Source organism: Cnephaeus nilssonii, assembly GCF_951640355.1.
Source record: "Cnephaeus nilssonii genome assembly, chromosome: 11".
NCBI classification, from domain to species: Eukaryota; Metazoa; Chordata; class Mammalia; order Chiroptera; family Vespertilionidae; genus Cnephaeus; species Cnephaeus nilssonii.
The window spans coordinates 57,679,701-57,696,357 of NC_137082.1; the positions used below are offsets into that span (position 1 = coordinate 57,679,701).

Sequence of the window (16,657 nt, forward strand, 5' to 3'; positions counted from 1 at the left end):
ATGTTCTATCACCATTTTACTGAGACTTTTTATCAGAAATGGATGTTTTGTCAAATGCTTTCCTGCATCTATATAATAATACAAGTTTAGTCTTCATTTTGTTTATGTGGTGTATCGTGTTCATTGATTTGTGGATATTGAACCAACTTTGCATGTCAGGAATAAATTCCACTTGATCATGGCATATGATCTTTTTAATGTATTGCTGAACTGGCTTTGCTAATACTGGATTTTGTTGAGGATTTTTGCATCTATGTTCATCAGGAATATTGGCCTATAATTTTTTGGGTTTTTAGTGTCTTTGGTTTTGTTATCAGATATACCCCATTCTCAATAATAGGTAGAACAGTTAGACCAACTAATAGATAAAACCAACAACACAATGGAAGACTTAAAGAACACTATAAGCCAACTAGATTTAACAAGCACATAGGACATTTCACCCAACAACAACCTTATACATTCTTAAGCACATGCAGAACATTCTCCAGGATAGACCATAGGCTCTAGGCTATAAAACAAACCAAAAGATTTAAAAGGACAGAAATAATACAGAGTAGTTTCTCTGGTCACAATGCAATGAAGTTTAAAATAATGGGAACATTGGGAAACAAATACTTGGAAATTAAACAATACACTCCTAGGTAACCTATGGGTCATAGAGAAAATCAAAAGGAATTCTGAAAATATTTTGAGTGAAAAGAAAACACACCAGAAGTTATGGGATGTGTCTAAAGCAGTGCTTAGAGGGAAACGTAGCTATAAATAACCACGTTAAGAAAGAAGAAAAGGCCTGGCTGATATGGCTAACCATTAAGAACCAACCATTGCCAAATCACTGCTTAGCCAGAAAGGTCTGTCAACTGTAGAGATAATAAATAAAAGGAAAATCCATTTTAAGCTTTGAAGTGCTGCTCAATGTACCAGGAGGTTGTTGGTTTGATTCCTGATCAGGGCACATGCCTGGGTTGTGGGCTTGACCCCAAGTAGGGGGCATGCAGGAGGCAGCTGATCAATGATTCTCATCATTGATGTTTCTATATTTCCTTCTCCCTTCCTCTCTGAAATCAATTTAAAAAATGGCTTTAAAAAAGTGGGACTACATCAAACTAAAGCTTCTGACCAGCAAAGGATAACATCAACAATGTGAAAAGTCCAAGTACCAAAAATATTTGTAAATCATACGTTTGATAAGGGTTAATACCCAAATTTATAAAGAATTCATATGACTCAATAGAAAGAGGGAAAGAAAATCCAATTTTAAAATGAGCAGACTTTTTTTTCTTAACACCTCAAAGGTCTGCAGGCCCCAGGCACGTGACCGCTGGCCTCAGTGTGCTCTGTGCTTTTTTCTGTGTGGTCCCAGGCTCAGCAATGGCACTCAATGGAAATCTACGTTAACCTGGTCGACACCACTCCACCCTGGTAACTTCCTTAGATCCTGTCTCACCCAACTGTGTACAGTCTATGGCTCCTTCAGGGGCTGAGCCTTGTGGGCAGCCTTATGCCTCAGGGTGCCCTATACCTTTTGCAAAGCTGCCCAGGCTCGGTACCAGTGGCAGCCAGCCTCCGTTCACAGTGTGGCCTCTTCCACGCACCTCCAGCCCCGCACAGGGAGCTACCAACCATGGATCGCTTTGTAGCTCCTACCAGTTAGCCCCGGGCTGGTCACAGGTAGCTGCTGACCTTGGCCTGCACTGCAGCCGCTCCCAAGAGGATATTTTTTTCATTGATTTTCAGAGAGAATAAAAAGGAGGTGGGGGAAGGAGAAGGGAGGGGAAAAACATCGATGTGAGAGAGAAACATCAATTGGTTGCTTCCTGCACACTCCTCAACCGGGGCCGGGGATTGAACCTGCAACCCAGGCACATGTCCTTGACTGGGAAAATCCAACCCTGGAACCTTTGGTATGCAGGTCAACACTCCAACCACTGAGCCACACGGGCCAGGGAGTTGTGCCCACTTAAACTTCCTCCGGCCATGTATGAGAGTTTCTGTCTGCATTCACACTAACAGTATTGTCAGATTTTAAAATGTTTGTCAATCTGGTAGTATGTAGTAGTATCTATCATAGATATTAATTACTCTGCACTTCCAGGAGATTAAGCATTTTTTTTTTTTATTGGCCATTTAACTTGCTTCTTTTGTGGAGTGCAGATTCCAGTCTTTTGTCCTTTTCTCTATGGGATTGTCTTTTTCTTGTTGATTTGTTGTTGTTGATTCATTAAGTTCCTCTATCAACTCTTTATCAGCTACATGTTGAGAACATGTGAGGGGCCTGGAGGAGGGAAAGCTTCAGAGAGTGAATGAGGACTGCCAGGGTCCGAGGGTGGAGAGAAGGTCCCCAGGCATGAAGAAAATGCCACACACAGGGAGCAGTTTATGCAAAGATTTTATTTGCTTAAGGGCCTTCAATCAGACGTAACTGGAAACAGGTAATAAGAGGAAAGTATCCTTTCCCTCCTCAGCCCTCCTCAGGCAAGTTAGATTGGTTTCTGGATTTAACATTCTTCGTTTGAGGACTAGCTTCGATGTGGATGACACGGCTTTGTGTGCTTCTCCAGTTGGGCCTTAGCTCTGCCTTGGAAGACTCCCCTCGGATCCAGCGCCCTGTGTCTCTGGGCGAGGGGGCAAACCTCCTCTGACCAGAGCGGTTTTCGTTGTCCGGACTCGCTCCGTTCTAACTCTCAACCCCTAACCTAATGAGATTATGCATCGTGACTGTATCCTTCAGAAGACATCATTAATTCTTATTTCCCTGGCAATCATTTAGGAACCGCACTTCAAAGCTTAAAATGGGTTTTCCTTGTATTTATTATCTCTACAGTTGACAGACCTTTCTGGCTAAGCGGTGATTTGGCAATGGTTGGTTCTTAAGTCCGGCTTTTTAAAAGTGAAGTTAGGGAAAATGAATCCTAAGGCAGCATAGGTTTGAAACCTTAGTTGGCCCCTCATTACCTCATCCATGAGGGCGGGAAGCACTCTGGCTGGAGATCACATGCTTTGGCCTAGGGAGAGGGTGACTCTTATTTTGTTCTGGGGCCGCAGCGTGGGGTGGGGAAGCTGAAAATAGTCATTTCTTGGCTGCCTGGGTCAGGCGGAGGGCCTCTCCAATCTGGGTCCATTTACAAGGGGGAACGAGAAACAAGCCTCGGAGCCTGGCCTTACCAGTCACTCTGATGTGAGCAGAGTTGATAAAGGCCCAAGGAAAACGTAAGGGACGTTTGGATGTATTCGTGTCGTGCACATTTGTTAAAAGATCAAGCGGAAGCATACTCCTCTGTTCAAAGTTTGAGTTTTCAACTTGTGTCCAAGTTAGCATCCCCAGATCCCAGTTCTCACCCAAATTTAATGCCCCTTCACCACTGTATACGAGGTATGTGACCTTGGTCAACTGTCTTCCAAAAGCCAGATGCCTATCTGCTTTCTTCCACTCACTTACCCTGTGTTAATGAACAACTAATATATGCCAGGCGAGGCATAGGGTTAAAGCATGAATAAGGAGAATAAGAAATCATTTTTCTTCAACAAACCTGCATTGAAAACTAATCAGTGGTGGTGGAGGTCAGACTCGGTGTGACCTTTGGAAAGGATTCATGGTTGGAAGGAGGCACGAGGGCTCTGGATGCTGGTCATGACTTGCTTCATTATCTGGGTTGCTGGTTGCATAGGCACTTTATGAAAATTCATTCATAAGTCACTTGTGATTTAAGCACTTTTTATAATGCTGTATTTTGATAAAATTTACACTAGAAAACTGTAATCTATAAATACTTATTTTTAAAAAACAAACCTTTATGACATTGAAATCTCTCGTACTAAAGGGAAAGATTGTTTTAGGGTTGAAACACGCTGGAACTGAGTGCTGGTACATTTTTTCTAATATTCTATTTCTCCCAGGAGTCCTGGCACCACCACACTAACCCCCCGCCCCCCCCCCCCCCCCCCCGCCTCCAAACAACCACTTGAAAAGCATAACCTCAGAATATTCTGGGAATAAAATATTTTGTTTTTATATTTTAAAGATTAAGGAAACCATGTAAGAGTGTAATAGAAGACTAAGTCACTTTCCTCCTTGACCCCCTCAGCATTCTCTGAATATGAAACTCGTCTCACCTGTATTTTCCGTTAGTCAAAAGATATTAGCAACTTTTATCTGCCCGTGGCTTATTATTTATGTTGTTGTAGTCTTTTAACCAATAAATGTTCAAAGATGTCAATGGGCTGAGATGGTGAGCTCCATTTGCGCATGCCCTCCCCTGCTCTGCACTATTTAACTGTGCTAGGACCTGGCCAGAGGATTTAAACATGATGTGGCACATGGTGCTCTGTTCTTTCTTAGTTCCTCGGGGTGAGTTTAAAAGTGATTAAGTCTGGCCCTGGCTGGAGTGGCTCAGTTGGTTGAGCATCGTCCCATGCACCAAAAGGTTGCCGGTTCAATTACCAGTCAGGGCACAATCCAGGTTGTGGATTCAATCCCCAGTACCACATTGATGTTTCTCTCTCTCTCTCCCTTCCTCCCTCTCTCAAACCAATAAAAATATTTTTTGAAAAAGTGAGTCTGAAAAGACTGAGCCAAAGAACCTCATGCAAATATCCTGCTTCATTAACAACTAAATAACCTAGTTGTCAGTGCTTAATGAACTTGTTTTTTACAATATAAACTTCAAAAAGTTACCAAAACACATGAGGTAATAGCAGAACAGGAGAACTTCCCCCGAGTAAAGTTATGACTTAGAGCAGTTCAATTCTTTCTCATTTTCTGATTTTATTATTTGCATTGACGTTTACTAATAGTTTAGCCTTTATAAATACTGTTTGTATTAAACAAACATAGTGTGGCTTTCAGTTCATCTTAGGTCTCTTAGAGTGACCATGTAATTTATTATCCAAACCCAGGGCACTTTGGAAGATGAAAGGAGACACTGAAAAGAATTAGCAATGTTAACTGACCCACAACAGAGGAACCTGGGACTGGCCCGGGTAAATCAGGGTATCTGGACACCCCACCTACCTTTAGATAAGGGCATGAAAACAAACAAACTAGAGCTTGTTTTTCTCCTCTAGCCTGAACTGGACCCTTTAACAGGGAAATGTCCTGCACCCGTTTTTCATGTTCATGTCTCCTCAGTCCCACCTGGTTCTGCCTCGCCTACGTCCTTCAAAGACCACAAGCTTTCGTCTAGCTCATCTACTGGCTAGCTCCTGCCTTTGCTTATTAAAAACATACAGTGTACAGGTCACAACTGCAATCACTTCCTCCCTTGCGATCTCCTTCATTTTTCATATCAGATGAGTTTAAGCAAAACAAAACAAGAAAATTCTCACAGCCTTTTCCAATTAATGTTCAACTTTTCTGATTGCCTCAATCTCTCTCTCTTTATCATGACCGAGGTACGCTGTTTTTACAATGCTATATTTTTTATTTTGTACTTTATTGTTTACACTATTACAGATGCCCCCATTTTCCCCCTCTTTGCCCACCTCTCTCTCACCCCCATCCTCCCTTCCCTCTGACCATCATCACACTGTTGCCTGTGTTTGTGGGTTTTGCATATAAGTTCTTGGGCTAATCCCTTCACCTTCTTTCCTCCAGTCACCCCTCTCCCCTACCCTCGACAGCTGTCAGTCTGTTCCGTGGACAATGCTATATATTCTATTTACTAAATGTAACCTTGTACTTGTTCTGAAGTCATTTCAAACATGTGTGTCTTGCTCCCCAGTCAATTAAGATAATAAAAAGCTAAATCTGTTTTTCTCTGGCTTCCATATTGCCTGGTATAGTGTTCGATATGCAAAACTTCCTCAATATGCTCCCAACAAAACAAATCTTTGGGTGGCCACAAAACCTCAAGAACTTCTGATCTCCCCAAATATACCATTTTCTCATTGCTTCCAGACTTACGTTGAAATACAGTTGATTCTCATTATTCATAGACTGTGTTTGTGAATTAGCCTACTCGCTACATTTATTTGTAACTTCAAAAGCAGCAAGTACTGCAGCACGTTCATGCTCATCTGTGGACGTGTGAGAAACCTGACGTGCCCAATGCGCACGTTCCCAGCTGACGTCCAGCAAGGCGAGGCTCTGCCTTCTTGTTTTAGCTCCCATGCTATAAACAGGCATCCTTTTCATTTTCGTGCTTTTTGCGAGTCACTTCGCTGTTTAAAATGGCCTCAGTCATAGTGCTGAAGTGCTGTCCTGTGTTTCTAAGCACAAGAACGCTGTGATGTGCCTTATGGAGAAAATACGTTTGTTCGTTAAGTATGACTTGCAGTGGTGTCAGCCATGAGTTCAGTGTTAATGAACCAATAATATATATTAAGAAACACACATAAAACAGAATTGTGTATTGATTGGTTGACAAAACCATTGTGACCAGAGGTTTATAGGAACTGCCCTGTATTTCCCCTAGAAGCAATTTATAGCATTCACTAATTCAGTGTTTGCAGCAACTTTATAGAACATACTATGCTAAATAATGAGAATTGACTGGATTCAAATACTTAAACCACTGTTTAGAACTACACAACCTGAAATACTGGAGAGAGTTAATTTGCTCATGAATATTATTCTAATGAGCATGGGCCAAGATTGTGCTAAAATTGATTAACTTAAAATCATCAAACTCATTTTGCCTATATAAAACAGTTTGTTGATTCCAGAACAATCAACTCTCATTCCAAAAATAAATGATGAACTACAACATAGTTTGATGTGGCTTGCAATGATGAAGAATTATTGCCTAAGCTATTATAGCTCTCTCGGTAAGAAACAAACATATTCTTAGAGCCTATTTTTGTCAGTTATTTCTTAAAAAGAAAAAAAATGTGTTCAGAATCATGATAAGTGTGACAACAATAAATTCTCAAATGTAATATTTGGCTTATAGTTAGTTATAGGGAGCAGCCTTAGAATGAAGAAACATCTGGAAAAAATTAAGGGATATGGAATTAGTAACTAATTTCATCTTTTTAAGGAAGAAGATATTCGTGGTTGAATTGCCTGATGATCTACATTTATTTTTGTGGAGTCATTGATGCTCCTAAACAATGAGCTGAGCTACGGGCTTTCTCTTGGGGAAACTGGGCTAGAAATCACCCACCACACCCAGGAGCAGCCCACAGAACCCTGCATTGTTTCCCTGAACAGCCATGTCTGTGCTGTAAATGTTAGTCAACTATCCTGTACCCACCGACGTAAAAGAAGTATGAGTCTCATGTGTCTCTCCATTTTACTTTTTATCCAATCCCAGGGTTCCCCACTTTGCTTTCTCCATCGGCCTTCATCTACCACCACCGGCTTTCATGTAACCCTCCCTCCACCTCCTCCTCTGAGTGCAATGCATGAAATGAGCTGCAAGACTGCCCTTCTCCAGAGCATTTTCTCAATTCATTCAGATTTTGATTCCCAGCAGTTGTCATCAGTTTGAGTCAAATAAACTCATAAAAATTCTCCACAGGTTTGGGCATTTCCTATGTTGACAAAGCGAAGATGAGGAGAGAGAAGGGAGGGACACCCAGGCAAGTCTAAAAAGGCTTGAGCACATCCTAGATGCAAAATCTGTTCATCTTGAGCCAATGTCTTGTGCCCAGATGACTGAGCGTGGTGATGGGGGAAACATCCTGTCTGCCGTCTCTGTGAGGATCGCCTTCCTTCCACCTTCCACAGGAGGGGAGGGGGGGGGGGCGGGCAGCAGGCTCACTGCTTCTCGAGAAGTGCCCCCAAGTTCAGAGCCCATGAGCATCTTTTATCATGACCAACAGAGGGAATGGGTTATGGAGTAGTTCTACTTCGCGTTTTTGCTTTAGGTAAGTTGGTCACACAATCAAGAGTGTAAGTCACTATGGGGCACTTTTTATTTAAAAGCAGAAGTTCCTTTAGATTGTTATAGCAAACTGCGTTTTCAAGGGCTTAAGGTAGTGGGCGGCTTATGAGCAATCCACACTTCCAGCGTTCTGCCATTTACGTCCACATCATTGCTGATGGCTGGGACCAGATGACCTGCCCACGTTAGCCTGTTTCCTAAGGCGCGTCAGCTCTCCATCCTCAGGAAGCTCCGGGAGGGCTCTCTGGTTCCTACGTGTGATGGGTCCCTTCCTCTGGCGAGAGAAGAGGCAGGGAAGAGCGTCTCTTGGGGTCTTGGCCTGAGAGCCAAGAGTCTTCTTCCATCTCCCCAGAGCAGCCCCACACGGGGGACACGAGGGCTTGTCTGTAATCGCCGTGAGCTCACGTAACGGACTGCACATCAGAAACTTTGCACCCTTCACTGCACAGGAGCGCTCGGAGGCTCGGTCAACACAGCGCCACGTCAGGTTGGACAATCCTCAGTGTCTGTGCACAATGCCTCGCAGGGAACAGATGCGCAGAATAAAATTTATTTACTGATTTATAGCTGATTAAATAGAGTTTGTGGTCCTCTCCATGAGAAGTTGGTCCTCAGATTCTGGAACTAGAATATCACTTCCTACTCTAACTTGGATTCAATGGAAAAAATAGATTTGACTTGATCAGTTCAACTTCACTCTCGAGTTTGAGAATTATCTGTATTGAAGTTGTGATGGTTAGCTGTTAATTTTAGATATACGCACACCGGTGTGTTTCCTCCTCCCCCCCCCCCCCCCCGCCCCCTGCTGTCCCTCTCCTCCATTTCTGGGCTCCGTTTCCTCCCTATGGCACTTTGTGAACAGAAATCGCGTTAGGATGGGGATGCTAGTGCAGCCACACAGAAAGATACAGATTGGTTATGCAAGACAGCTTCTTGTCCCTTTCCGTTATTTTCCCCTCGGGGTGGCTCTTTTGAAGGCTGGGATGACTTCAGTCCCTATTGGCAGGATCTGCCACTTAGAGAGTTCATAAACAGACCATGTCCTTACATGGTATCATTTCTGCTTGGATCTTGCAAAGTTTCTACTTAGGGAACGTTCTCTCATTTGCAAATCAAAAGGCCAACATCCCCCTTCAAAACATATTAGAAATGAAAGGGGCCAATGGCCTCATGTAGTAGCGTAGGGAACGCAGCAAAGCCTTATTATTGTCCACATAATTCACAGCCATCAGCGTAATCACAGCTCACGGTCATCACAGTTAACCCACGCAAACACCCTCACTCTAGTGTTCATTCGATGCAGCGCGTAAACTCAAATATAAGAACACAGCCCTTTGGTCTGGGTTTTATGTAACATTACTCAGTGGGTTTGCTTCATCCCCCCAAGAAATGGGTAACGATGAGTGTGACTCACGAATATGAAGAATACATGCAGGCAAGTGACAAGACATGGCTAGCCGTGTCTCAACTGTTCAGAAGCAGAGCGACTGTTGTGGAGTAAATGGCTTTACCGTTGATAGAAAAACAAAGTTCAGAGGAGGACAGGGCAGCGGAGCCGAGGTTGCCTTTGGAAGGTCAGTGCGATGCACTTCGGGAGCTTGGGGAGGCGGATGGTCCCCTGCTGCGCCGCAGGGCGACTTGGAAACGGTCACAGGGACGGACGAGGCAGGGTTGGGTGAAGAAAAAGAGGAGGATCCGCGTTCATCTCCCCCTAAACGCTCCTAAATCCAAATGCGGGGGAACGGCCGCGCCTTGCCAGAAGGGGAAATCTGAGTCGCATCTGATATAAGGGACTGATAACGGTGTCCCTCTTCACCCTGGGAAGCCGGCACCCAGGCTCGACGTGAGGGCTGCGCCTCGCCGGCTGCGGCCGCTTCCCGAGGGGCCGGGGCGCGCCTGCTGGAAGGTGGGAGGCGGGGTGGCCCGGCTTCTGGGAAGAGACCAAAGGAATGAGTAATTGGGGATTCTGGAACGCAGACCCTTCTCCCTAGCCCTTTCGCCCTTTCGCCCCGAGCCCCCTGCCGAGAGGCCGGGGGGCTGGAGACAGGGAGTCGTGGTGGAGGGAGAGTCACGTTTCGGAGAGGGAAGTGAAATACAGAGGGCGGCACCCGGGGGGACCTGTGCGTCATTGAGGGACCGGGGAGAAGCGCGGGCCCACGGGGTGGAAAAGGAGAAGTGGTGCGAGAAGCCGGAGGGGGCGGCCGCGGAGCGCGGTGGGGGCCGGCGAAGGGCCCGAGCCTCCTGCTTCCCGGCCGCGCCCCGGCCGCCCGCACACTCGCGCGCTCGCCGCCGCCCGCCGCGCTCCGGATCCCGCCGCCGCACCATGTGGCCCCGGCCCCGGCCCCGGCCCCGCGCGTCCTGGCGCTGGGCGCTGGCCCTGCTGGCCCTGGGCGGCGCGGGACTGTGCCAAGCCGGCCCGCAGCCCAGGCCCCCCGCGCGACCCAGTGCCAGGAACAAGTAAGTGCGGGGCCCCTCTTTTCGCCCCGGGACGGCGAGGCCACTTCTCTAAGCCCAGGCCCCCGCCTTCACTCCCCGAAGTGAAGTGCGGCCGGGCCCCCAAACTGCCCTGCCAGAGAGGATGAGCCGCCGCCGGGGTCCCCCTCGGGCCGCCCCTGGGGGGCGCCTCCTGCCGGCGGCCGTGCGCTCCGTGGTCCGCGCGGGGTCCCGGTGACCTCGCCAGCGCCTCGAGTAGTGCTGCCCCCGGGCCGCGGCGCGCAGGGCGTCCCGCAGAGCGGAGGGATCCGAAAACTCCTCCCAGGACTTCCTGGGATCCCGGGAGCCGGTGCTTCCCCTTCCCGGCTCTTTTAGGGAAAAGGCGCCGGCTCTCCGCCGGCGGCCCGCGCACCGTCCGGAGGTCGGCTTGGCGGAGCTCCCGCCTCCGCGGGGTGCACGACCTCCCTCTCCCGGCTCCATCTGCTGCGGCGTCCGCCCGTCCCGTCTCCCCCAGCCTCGGGGTTGACGCTGCCCTCTCCCTCTCTCCGCCCCAGGAACTGGTGCGCCTACATCGTGAACAAGAATGTGAGCTGCTCCGTGCAGGAGGGAAGTGAGAGTTTCATCCAGGCTCAATACAACTGTGCCTGGAGCCAGATGCCCTGCCCGTCCGCGCTGGTGTGAGTGCCGGGAGCGGGCGGGGTGCGCCGGGAGCGGGCTGGGAGGTGGGGTGGGGTCCGAGCGCGGGGCCCCGGCGGGTGCGCAAATCTCTTCCAGGGCCGGTGCGAACTCCGCAGCTGGAAAGTTTCAGCGCGAGCGGGGCCGGGGCTCGCAGGGTAGTTAGGAGGCAGGTGTTGCCCTGGGTGAGCCTTGATGATGTTCACGACCTGCTGGTGATCCAGGGCACAGGAGGGAATGAACAAAGCCCCTCCCCCCCTCCCCCTACCCCCCCCCCCCCCCCATCTCTCTCTCTTCAATTTTATTACTAACATAAGGCAGCTGGACCTAATGAGATCCATATTGTGAGTTCTGGGGCATACAGAAATTTCCAAATGCATACTGCTGAAAATGCTTCCATGTAGGACTAGCGGAGTGTCCCCAAACAGATGAGTTTTGTTCAGATGTCCCTGCAATCCTGACCTCAGCCAGGGCTGTAGAACTCTAAAGTCCCAGGAATAACTTGCTTAAACGTGTGTTGTCGTTGTTGTTGTTTTTTCCAAGTTAGATTTGGGGATTGGCTAAGAGGTTGTCATGAGAGCATGGTTTTTAAAGACAAGGGGAAGAATTAATCATCTTTTTGCTCAGAAAGATTTCACCAACTTAAAAACAAAAACAAAAACACAAGAGGAAGCAGTGCAATAGAGTGAGGATTCCGTGAAATACAGCACACTCATTCGGTGCTCATGGCGCGTGTTCTTGTGTAAGCCCGATTTCCGAGGGTGAGCCCAAGTGAATGCACGGCTGTTGGGGAGCACGCCTTATGGCTGAAATTAATTGTTTTCCCTCAGAATACGTTGTTTGTCTTAGAGCACAGTTGTCACTGCAGCAAAGAATGATAGCCAGTGGGCGGATTTGTCTTGGGCAAAGCAAAGGGACCATTGAAACGTGTCCTCCAGAAAACCTCCTTCCAGAAGTCCTGAACCTTCAGGCAGGTGAGGGGCACGCGGTCCCTAAGTCACCCCCCCCCCCCCCCGTGGGCTGCTATGGGAACTGCAGACAGAAAGGGGATCATTCCTCTGGGTCACCAACCACCTAGAAGAGATCCCACCTTTGATGACGCAAACAGGCGGAAGGGGAATGGCTGGCCGGCATTGAGCTGGGCAGATGGTCAGGGGTGCCGTGCAGTCGCTCTGTCTGCATCTGGAGTCGGTTAGCAGTCAGTGAATTCGGAACCAAGTAAGACTTTTACGTCGTGGAAGAGACCTGTAAATATTCAATACAGTTTGAATTGATTTCTATAAAATTAGACTTGTTAATCAGGAATATTTCATTTGTCTTACACGAGAATGGAATTTTGTGGCTCGTTATAACTTTAATACTTACTTGTAACAACTCAGAAATAAATAATTTTTCACGTGGGGAGGTAATACTTTTCAGTTAAGTGATTTTTTTTTTTAAGTTTCTGAGATTATTTTAGTGCTTGGGAAATCGAGCGGCGATTTAATTGTTGTATTTCATCAAAATCAGTGAAACAAATTATCTTCAGTGGGGGGTGCATCACCTCCAGATCAGCAGGTGAGAGAGAGGCAGGTGGGAAGGACAAAAATTGCTATTTTATGAAACAGGACCAAAATCAGTGACCTCGGGATTTTTCTTCAATAATAACCGTGTAAACAATTCAAATGTGCTTGTAAGGACTGCATTAAAAGTGAAACTTAAAAAAGTAAAAACAGACTGTTTTAGCCAATCAAGCTGAAAATCTTGAAATTAAGCAGCTAACTCAGTCCTTTTCTTTTTTTTCTTTGTTTCTTTAGAGACAGGAAAGGCCCGGTTTACCTTGTTTTTCAACTACGAAATGCTTTCTAAATGTTGAGGATTAGTAGATGAGTGAAGACAAAGGAGAAACATTTTTTAATACTTAAATGAGAAAGAGTGGCATAGCATTTTCTAGGTTTGCTGGTGAGGGACTCCTCCCAGTTCCCAGGCTGTTAGGCGAGGGCTGCATTGCTGGGGCCTTCGCCCTGAGGCCTGTGGCGTGAGGCTCTCAGGACCTCGTTCCAGGTGGTGTGAGCAGCACAGGTGTGCTTGTTTAGTTGCCCTTCACAGGTGTTGGGTTTTTCACAAACGAAGGGCAAGGCCTTCCACCCGCAGGAAGATTGCATCTCGCCGATGGCAGTGCTCGCTGTGTGCGGGGGAGTGGACCCGAACCCACTCTCTCCAAGGTTTGTTTGCCTGGATAGGGCTGGAGGCTGGCCGAGATCTGGAGCTAGAAGTGCAGTTTAGCATCTGGTAACGGTTGAGCGGCTGGGAGGGGCAGGTGTGAGCCAGCGAGGCCTTCATCCAGTTGGAGCAGACCTGGGTTGTCAGGGGCAGTGGGGGGAAAGGAGGAAGAGGGGCCGGGCCTGGGGGGTGGGGGGACAAAGCCAAGCTTTTGGAGGAGGAAACTACATCGTGGAGACCTCAGGACGAGAGGCCAGAGGTGTTGCTAGCAGGAAGATTGGCTTATGCAGAAAGAGGCAGTTTCAGGGGTGCAGGGCTGTGCCTCCTGTACGATTAAGGGAGGACAGGAGGGGACCCAGTTACCCAAGAATCAGATGTTTCAAAGGCTTCGGTGGAGAAATGGAGTTGATAGCAGCCAAGCAGGTGAAGAATTAAAGAGAGGGAACTCGGCAGGCTTAGGAGAGAAGTGAGGAAGCCAGAGGGAGAGACTGAATATGCTCCAAATGGAGGTGGGAACAGGCGAGGAGACGAGGGGTGTGATGGGGGAAGAGGAGAGGCCTGTGCCTGGTCCGTCATTGGGCGCTAAGCCTCCATGGGCATTTCCAGAGTTTAGACAATGCTTTGTTTGCACGTATGAAGAGCCTTAGATTCGAGATAGCAAATTGTGTATGGGATATGTGAAACTAGGAGCAGAGAGGGTTTTTATATGATACTAGAGGCCCGGTGCACGAATTCGTGCACCAGTGGGGTCTCTCGGCCTGGCCTGCAGGATCAGGCTGAAACTGGCTCTCTGACATCCCCCAAGGGGGTCCTGGATTGCAAGAGGGTGCAGGCCAGGCTGAGGGGCCCCACTGGTGCACGATTGGGGCTGGGGAAGAGACATGGGAGATTGGCAGGCCAGCGAGGGACTGAGGAAGGGCTCTAGGGCATGTCCGGCCGGACCCCAGCAGCAAGCTAACCTACCAGTCAGAGCATCTGCCACTGGTGGTCAGTGCACATCATAGTGAGCAGTTGAGCAGCCTTAGCATATCATTAGCATATTATGCTTTGATTGGTTGAACGGCTGACTGGTTGACCAGACACTTAGCATATTAGGCTTTTATTATATAGGATGTGGGCATTTTGAGCAGTTCCTTTTCTGAAGCTGTAAAGAAACTTCTGAGTGGCAGGCACTGTGTCAGGACTTTGCTTTCTCTACATTAGTTTAATTCTTGTGACAACCCTTCAAGATGAACACCATTGTCTCCATTTTACCAACAAGGAAACGGGAGATGTTCCCTGACTTGCCTGTCACATGATGGTAAGAGACTGAGCTGCAAACCCAGGCTGCTGGCCTTGGGGCCTGGCCTCTGTCCCTGGGATGGAGAATGCATTTGCTTGTTTCAGTGTAGATTGCACAGTACTCAACTACAAAGAACATTTACGCCCTCGTCATGCAAGGCAGTTCCCCCATAACAGGGACTGAGAACGGTCTGGGCGGCTTAGTACAGTTTCCCAGGCCTGCATCGTTGTAACACGATGAGCCCCTTTATCTTCGTTGCCTTCAGTCTTTACAGCAATCCCTGTAATGGGCTGGTATCCCCATTTTGCAGGAGGGCATGTAGTTAGGAAGTAGCAGAGCCTGGATTCAGATCGAGGTCTGTTATTTCCAAGCCGTAGGCTCTCCCCACTGCACACCCCGGTAGCCCCTTGCTGTCTAAACCCACACCCTGGGATGAGCACCCCAAGGATGCGTGTGTGTGACACAGGCCGGCCCCAGCGCTGTGACGATGGGAGAGGCGGAGGGAAGGGCGGAGGCTTCTCAGAACCCCTCTGTGTGTGTGTGTTTGGGGCGGGGGGGGCGGGTGGTGTTTGGGTGTACCAGCGGTAGCAACAGCGCTACCTTTCTTCTCCTTCTTGGACTGGGCATTGCTTCCTTTCATGCATCCTTCATGCTGCATGGCAGTGATTCCAGATAGTTGCATAACCTCCCACTCAGCTTGCGGTGGTCCAGCCGACAGCACTGGAGACATGGGGGCGTCCTGTGTGCGGAGCAGCTGCCTGCTGGAGCCTTGCGGTTGGACCTGAGGATCCCAGATGCAAGGCAGGGTTATTCCCCGGCACCGGCTTCCCTGCCAGCTCAGGCCGAGGCGCTGCCGGTCTGGCTGCAGTTTCCGGCTCTCTGACACCACAAACTGACTAGGGCTTATCAGCCTCTACCCACCCCTGCCCCCACCCCCTTCTTGGGTGTGTGGCATCTTGGTGAAATGTTTCCTATTAGCTCTTTAAAAAAATCTCATCAGTCGGGGGAGGGATCCGGATGCGGCCAACTGAAGGAACCTGTGCTGCTGTGAGAACGTAGACTAAGGATGTGCGCATGTGCAGCAGGTGTGAGTTCTAAGTGCTGAGTTTCCAGAACTTCTGTAATCCTCTGGTTCCAATGGGAGCAGACGGTCATTCAGCTGGAAGAAAAGTTGCCTTTTAAGGAGTAATCTCAGCCAGGAAAAGCCTTAAAAAACACACACCAAAAAACTAAACTAAGAACACTTAAGACTGAGGGCTTATGTTTTCTAGAGACAATTCTACGTTTTCTGTATCTCCAGGAACAATTCCAGAAGAGCCTCTTGTGTATATGGCTTCGGGGGATTTTTTTCCTTCGGCTGTTAAACAGCGTGGGGTCCAGGGAAGCTCGAATGAATGGAGGAGGCATGAGGGAGCGTGGGAGAGCTCTTGCTAACATGTGCACGGGGCACCCAGACCCCAGACCCCAGAGCCTGGCGCTGCCGCTGGTGTGGTTCCCTCACATTTTCCATCCTTATCTGCCCTCTGGGGTTGTATCTTGTGAGCTTCCCTAGACCCCTCAGACCTTCCTTTCAAGCTTCTGTGACCTTTTCCCTTCCCAGGTTCCCAGCAGATAAGACTGGAGCCTTCGGGCTTTCAGAGGCTTCCATGTGCGTTTCCTTTCTCACCACAAGCTCAGGCAGAGGAGCAGACAGGGCAGGCAGAGGTCTTGGAAACAACTTTTATGCTTATGGGCCACAGTTCCTACCTTATCTTGGGGAACATTAATGGGATTCCAATAGAGGTCGTGGCCTTAAGGGAAAATTTGCTTCTTGGTAAGCCCCGTTGTCAGTCAGCGGGTGAGCCGCATGTTCCCGGGTGGCCCAGGGTGGTAAGCTCTGCCCATCCCCGGCCACTGACACGCTGCCTTCATGCTTTGCCTTTAGAACATCCTCGTCCTCGCGTTGGTAGCGTGAAGGAGGCACTTACTAGTGTTACCGAGTGTGAGTGAGGTGGTAGGCTCTGCGCAGGGCGGTCAGTGTCCTCCATGCTGTTTTTTAAAAGCTACAACCGACAGACTGTGCCAGTGTTCAGATTACTCCCAGACTGTCCCCCAGCTGTTTTGATTTATTATCGGGTACAAGACTTTTTTACTGAGAACGAACTGCTACTGTCCTCAATGAAGCAGTTTCTATACTTAAGAATAGCAACGGGCCCTAAGTGGTTTGGCTCAGTGGATAGAGCGTCGGCCTGTGGGC

At 48.4% G+C, this 16,657-nt stretch overlaps 1 protein-coding gene across 1 annotated transcript in view; it reads left to right on the forward strand.

The window, feature by feature from the left end:
- Window positions 1-9,725: 9,725 nt before the first annotated feature.
- EMILIN2 (elastin microfibril interfacer 2) overlaps window positions 9,726-16,657 on the forward strand; it is a 43,958-nt gene continuing 37,026 nt past the window's right edge. Inside the window, exons 1-2 of the mRNA XM_079784934.1 lie at window positions 9,726-10,286; window positions 10,817-10,939. Coding sequence (XP_079641060.1) covers window positions 10,153-10,286; window positions 10,817-10,939 — 257 coding nt within the window. The 5' untranslated portion in view covers window positions 9,726-10,152. The remainder of the gene's footprint in view (window positions 10,287-10,816; window positions 10,940-16,657) is intronic.